Here is a 6,416-nt window from a genome sequence, read left to right as displayed (position 1 = left end):
TAGGGGTTGAAGTTTAGGAACATTATAATGAATATATCTAACAAAACTATTAATTATGGTGGGTTTGGGTACCTAAGCTTATATACCCTTAAGGGTATATTCATTTTTCCCATATATATATATATATATATATATATATATATATATATATATATATATATATATATATATATATATATATATATATATATATATATTTGTTTTTTTTGGAAAAAACGTAAAAAAAACATCGGCTAATTTGCCAATTTCTCAATGACATTTAATATAATATTGTTTATTAAAGTAAAAGATCATTCTAGCGGGTATAAAAATCATCTCGTTACCTAATTGGGACGTATAAAATATAAATTATGCATAAAAGTAAAGGTTCCGTCTTTTTTATTTGGAAAATGTTTACTATATATTTGTATTTATCAAACCGAAATTAATATTTTGTTCTAATTTAATATTAACTAAAATGGATAGGGAAGGGAATCTCTTCGATGGCGGAAGCAAGGGGCGTAATAAAAGTCCCTGAGCACCAACAAAAACCACCACCACCACCAACACTTTGTTTACCCTCTACCAAACCTTCAGACTTTTCTTCTTTTCTCTCTCGATCATTACAATTCCTAAAATTTCATATACCAATTGATCTATCGATCGAAATTCTTCTAGAAAATGCTAACATGCATTGCTCGTTCGAAGCAGCCTGACGAGGCTGATGAATCAGACCGTAGTAATGGCGGCAGTACTCCTGCCAATAAACAAGCCATCAAAACGCTTACTTCCCAGGTGTGTACTTCGTAAATCGTACGTTTTTGAATTTCGCAGTCCAATTCATATAGTGCATTGATTGCTTATAGATTTTCACATCTCAAATGATTGAGAAATGCTTCAGTTTTGATTGAATTTGTGTTGATTATAGATCAAGGATATTGCGCTTAAAGCGTCTGGATCAGCGTATCGGAGTTGCAATCCTTGTACAGGAACGGCGATGATGATGACTCCGAAACAGCAGTTACAAAAGAGCAACGATGTGCAATCGGATTTATCGACGTCTGTGTCGGAGAGATTCCGGTGGTCGTACCGGCGGAACGGGAGCAAAAATTCGAGTTCCGGCAGGGTGTGGGGAAAGGAATTGGAAGCGAGGTTGAAGGGGATATCCGTGGGGAGCGGTGGAGGAGGAGACGTATCGGTTGGGACGTTGTCCGCTTCAGCCAGTGGCCGGAGACCCGACCCGATTGTGTTGGAGGAGGAGAGTGAACCGAAAGAGTGGGTTGCTCAGGTGGAACCGGGCGTGCTCATCACTTTTGTCTCCCTGCCACGTGGCGGTAACGATCTTAAGCGAATCCGGTTCAGGTAATTTGTTACTTTTCCTTCTATTTTTTATAATAATTAAAATCAGGTTATATGCAAATACTTATAACAAATTTAGATCAGTTTTCAGTTTATTCCGTATTTTTTTTTTTGAATCCAGTCGAAGCAATCCATCTGTTTTTGTTACTTTATATACATATAAAAAATGCATAATCTAAATAAGGGATTATTATATGTATTATTGTGTTCAAGCTTTTAATTACTAAATATGCGTTTCTTTTGATACACTTCTATTGGATTCTATTCACATCATTCTATTTTCTAACATGTATCATAAGTACACACTTAAGAGAAGTATTAATTATCAAAAATATTATCATAATTAAATATAAAATACATTATTTATAGAGAATATTTCTCATTAAAAAATTAAAAGAATATAAAATGTATTCATTATGGAAAATATTCATCATAGTTAATGTATTTTATATTTAATTATGGTAATATTTCTTTTCTTTATATATATATATATATATATATATATATATATATATATATATATATGTGCGCGCGCGCGCCTTTAGGACTACAAAATCCCTGAACAATTTAATTATTTTAAACACCCACCAACAATCCCATTCTAATATAGTACTCTCTAACCATACAAAATGGTGCTACCTAAATTACATTTTATTTATTTTTAACTCATATAAATGAAAACTAAAAATGTTTAAATGTTCCAATTGACTGGTCTATGGGAATGAGTGCTATTGATTATAAGTGCCCATGATCAATGGTCTTAATTGATGCTATTTCACACTAGATATGATTACAAATAGGTTAACACCCAAGCTTGTCGATAGCAATAGTTACTCATCATGAGAAGTAACTATTGAGTCGTAGATAGAGTAGATGGATCCTTAATTGATTCACTATTTTTTTCATAGTAAGAGTTGAAAATTTCACCATGGATGCATTGATAGATGCGTGATAAAATTACATTCTTGTTAATTTCTAGCAAAAGTTAAAATAGTAAATAATGATACATTGCTTGTTGAAAAGACTTGAGATCCATGAGTCTTGAATTTGAATTTTTCTTTTATGTGGTTCTAATTTTGTTTCCTTTTTTAAGAATTGCTATTTGACATGCACAAGTGATGGTTTCTCGGTAGGTGACACAATCATCAAAATCATTATTTTCTTTGAAATTTTGCACACCATGCAAAAAAAGTCTTTTTCAATTATAAGACAAAAGTCATCAAATGTTTATTTTATCACCTATTCCAACAGAGACTTTGGAACTCTTATGAATCTTCTAATTGTTTTTTTAGAGTTTTTTTTTTTATTTTTTTTTATTTTTTATTTTTTATAAAATTTGTGATTCTACACTAAATTCTTATTACTTTATCAACTATCACAGCTAATTTATCAACAAAAACTAGTTCCTTAAAACTGTCACAATCGTAGTGTGAACATCATGATGAGAAAGGCCCCGCTAGAAAATGGCACTCCAATCTTTTATGTGAAAAAGTCCAAAAAATGTTACTCATTACTCATTACTAAAATTACTAGTAGTTCTTTAACGGGGCCCTTTTTAATATTTTTGTTTTGTTGGTATGCTTTTTTTTTTTTTTTTTTACACAATGCTGTTACCTTGTCGGAAAATGGTCTCCTTTCAACTTTTTTCAACACTTTGTCATATTTAAATTTCAATTCCATGGTTTGTCATTTTGTGAATGAAGGTCAGAATGACAAGAATTACAAACATGTCTTGCCAGTTCTAAACTCGAATAGTGACTGAAATCTGAATTTCAACTCTAAAAGAACAAATTAATCCTTTTGCTTCTTTGGAGTCTATCTAGGACAAATAACATATCACCATTATGCATTGTCTAATTTTTATGCTAAACAATATTAATTTTTTTTTTCTAATAATACATTTCGGCAGGGTGATTTTTGTTCACTTGTGATTTGTCTTTGAATTCCCATGGGTCATGCATGAACTTTGACCAACATATCTTTCTTTTTTTACACCATGAAATGATTGATTTGTTTCTTTTTTAGCACACTCAATTGATTGTGCATTACTTTATCACTATGATTTTCCCACCAACTTATCGCTATTTATTTGTTGTTATATATGATTTAATTAAAATACCTTAGAATATCTCCAAACCCCCTTCTCAATCCTAATTTTCACACTATCTCTTACTCTTTTGCTACAACTTGACTTTATTTTTACACCAATATAGTGTAAAGGAATAGTAAAATAGCAAATTTGGTGTTATACTACTCATTCAAACTATTTTAATGTTAATCTTTTGTGTGTACATTTTTAGTCATTCAAATTTGAGTGTATATACTTATAGCTAATTTAGTCGAATAATTATAATTTAAATCTATTTATTATTATTTATAGTATTATTGTATATAATCAGCTGATATTAATTAACAATATATAATTTAATTATGCTTTTTCAATTATAAATACTTTTAATAATTAAAACTCAATAACATATTTAAATAAAACAATTAAAACTCAATAACATATTTAAATAAAACACAAAGTTGACATATGTATTAATATACTAAAAACCTAATAAGACCAACAACTGATTCGAGTTTGTTGTATAAGAATAATTAATTATTTGGTTATGATTGTTTGGTTGTAAAATTTATGAAGTTATTGTAATAAAAAATAGTCAATTAGTAAAAGTAATAATAATAAGTATAATGAATATTTTTGAAAATCTTTATAAGTATGTTAATAATATTTCTTTTAAGGCAAAATGTAGAAAATCTCAATCAACATTCAGAAAACCCTTATATTTTCTTCTATCTTTCACATTAACCCAAATATCCGTTTTTTCATTTTACCCTTCTTTTTAACATAGAAATTATGAAAAAATAATAATGGATTGAAAATGAATCATTCTTATTGTAGTTAAATAATAGTAATAAAAATAATGTTGTGGGTTGTAGATGGCCTCACAGTCTACGTCTAAAAACCATTATTCATTTCCCATATGTAGACATGATATCTTTTATGATCTAATATTAAAATTAAAGGATCAATGTGACAAAGTTAATACATTAATTTTTAATTTTCCAAAAAAGAAAAAGGAGCAATCAAGGTCTCTTTTTGTCAACAAAAGCGGTTTAGTTTATGTTTTTTTGTATTTAAGTGGAATACATGATTAACACGAGGTACATATTATAAGTCCTAAACTACAAGTCTATTTTGGTTTGGAATTTAATACAAAATCCATGGAGATCGATAGTGACCTTAGGCCTAATTTGGCCTTACTCTCGAAGGTACCCTTTTTGCCATGCTAGAAGTGTTGTCAATTGTCATGCACACCACTCACCCACTTATTTACTATTGCCCAATAATAAAACATAGACTTTACATTTACAACTCATGTTTCCTCAAAATAATGCAAAAATTAAGGACTTTTAATTTTAATTTTTTTTTTAAAAAAAAAAACTTATATCTTTTTTGGTAGCCGGGAGATGTTTAATAAATGGCAAGCACAAAAATGGTGGCAAGAAAATTACGACAAAGTAATGGAACTTTACAATGTCCAAAGATTAAACCGGCAAGCGTTTCCCCTTCCAACACCACCAAGATCCGAAGACGAGGTACGCGTGCTTAAGCTTAATTAGTTAAGTTAACATTTATTTAAATTAAAGATATTTTCCATATATGTGAATAATTACGCAATTAATTAAATTAATATATTGGTGAAACGTACAGAGTAGTAGTTTGAAATTTGAATGTATCGGAGACGGAGACAGTCCGATAACGCCACCTATGAGCAGAGAGCGGCTACCTCGTACCTTATACCGCCCGCCAACGGGAATAATGGCATACTCATCGTCCGATTCACTTGACCACCAAAGCTTAACCATGGTTAGGCCGTCAAACCGTGACTCGTCTGGTTTAACTGCTACTCCAAAAGTATCGAGTATTAGTGGGAGTGGGGTTAAAACAGAAACGACGTCATCCATGGATGCATCTATAAGAAGCACCAGCTCATCACGTGAGGCAGATCGTTCGGGTGAGCTATCCATCAGTAATGTCAGTGATATTGAAAACGAATGGGTGGAACAAGACGAACCAGGAGTTTATATCACTATTAAAGCTCTTCCAGGTGGCTTCAGGGAGCTCAGACGTGTCAGATTCAGGTTAATTATATCCCTACACCTTCTTATAAAAAAAGGATTAATCAGTGTATAATACAGTATACTTAATTAATTAATTAAGTAGTGGGTAATTACGTACTAAATACTGATTAAAGTTGGAACTGGAACTTTGCAGTCGAGAAAAATTTGGGGAGGTGCATGCGAGACTATGGTGGGAGGAGAACAGAGCGAGGATCCACAAACAATACTTGTGAAGTTGTGAGATTGATCAACAAAAGTTGATTTATTTGGTTGAAATTAAGCGAAGAGTAAAGAGTATCCTTTTTTGACACACACATATTATATATGTTATAATTGTATGATTAAGTCTATGTAGAATCCCCCTATATATGTATGTGTTTTGATGCATGGCGGATAATTAATGATCATATTATGGAGAACAAAGAGAGAGAGAGAGAGAGAGAGAGAGAGAGAGAGAGAGAGAGAGAGAGAGAGAGAGAGAGAGAGAGAGAGAGAGAGACAGAGAATGATTATTAATGTTGTATTGGAGTGGAAACTTGGATGGTCTATTCAATATTGTTGAAGAATAAACCAAAAAGTAGAAGCCAATTTCTGTGAATATTGAAAATTGAAAACTGATTTTGATTCAGACGAAAAGCTAGATAACAATATATAGCTTAAATTCTCTCAAGAAATAACACTCACTAGGTCTTTCAACATGCGGTTTTTATTTGCAACTTCTAGTAAAAATGACCACCTTGGGGCCGCAACGCAAAAGTGGACCTGACTAGCTACATATATGATACAACTCCTTTCAACCCATATTCTTAGTCACATTTCCTTCAGAGTTTAGCCCTGCCACTTCTCACCGAATAGATCATCCTCCAACCCAAATCGATTCCATCATTAGCTAGCAAAGATGATGGCCCTCCTCCAAGGCTCCAAATTGTCTCAATCGGTCTCCCAATCTT

At 31.6% G+C, this 6,416-nt stretch overlaps 1 protein-coding gene across 1 annotated transcript; it reads left to right on the top strand.

The window, feature by feature from the left end:
* Nucleotides 1-453: 453 nt before the first annotated feature.
* LOC145069403 (protein Brevis radix-like 4) lies at nt 454-6,102 on the top strand. Its single transcript, XM_079016331.1, has 5 exons — nt 454-774; nt 908-1,341; nt 4,806-4,941; nt 5,057-5,487; nt 5,621-6,102. The coding sequence occupies exons 1-5, from the start codon at nt 661-663 to the stop codon at nt 5,697-5,699; spliced, it is 1,194 nt and encodes a 397-aa protein (XP_078872457.1). The 5' UTR covers nt 454-660; the 3' UTR covers nt 5,700-6,102.
* The last annotated feature ends 314 nt before the right edge of the window (nt 6,103-6,416 follow it).

Source organism: Lactuca serriola, chromosome 8 (genome assembly GCF_051521515.1).
Source record: "Lactuca serriola cultivar US96UC23 chromosome 8, Lser_US96UC23_V15, whole genome shotgun sequence".
Taxonomy (NCBI): Eukaryota; Viridiplantae; Streptophyta; class Magnoliopsida; order Asterales; family Asteraceae; genus Lactuca; species Lactuca serriola.
Note: the sequence above shows the minus strand (reverse complement) of the source record. Positions and strands in the feature narration are given on the sequence as shown.

Coding starts and splice junctions, on each gene's coding strand:
- LOC145069403 (XM_079016331.1), top strand. CDS start 661: ATGCTAACATGCATTGCTCGTTCGAAGCAGCCTGACGAGGCTGATGAA. Junction 775..907: donor TCAAAACGCTTACTTCCCAG/GTGTGTACTTCG, acceptor TGTTGATTATAG/ATCAAGGATATTGCGCTTAA. Junction 4,942..5,056: donor CACCAAGATCCGAAGACGAG/GTACGCGTGCTT, acceptor TGAAACGTACAG/AGTAGTAGTTTGAAATTTGA.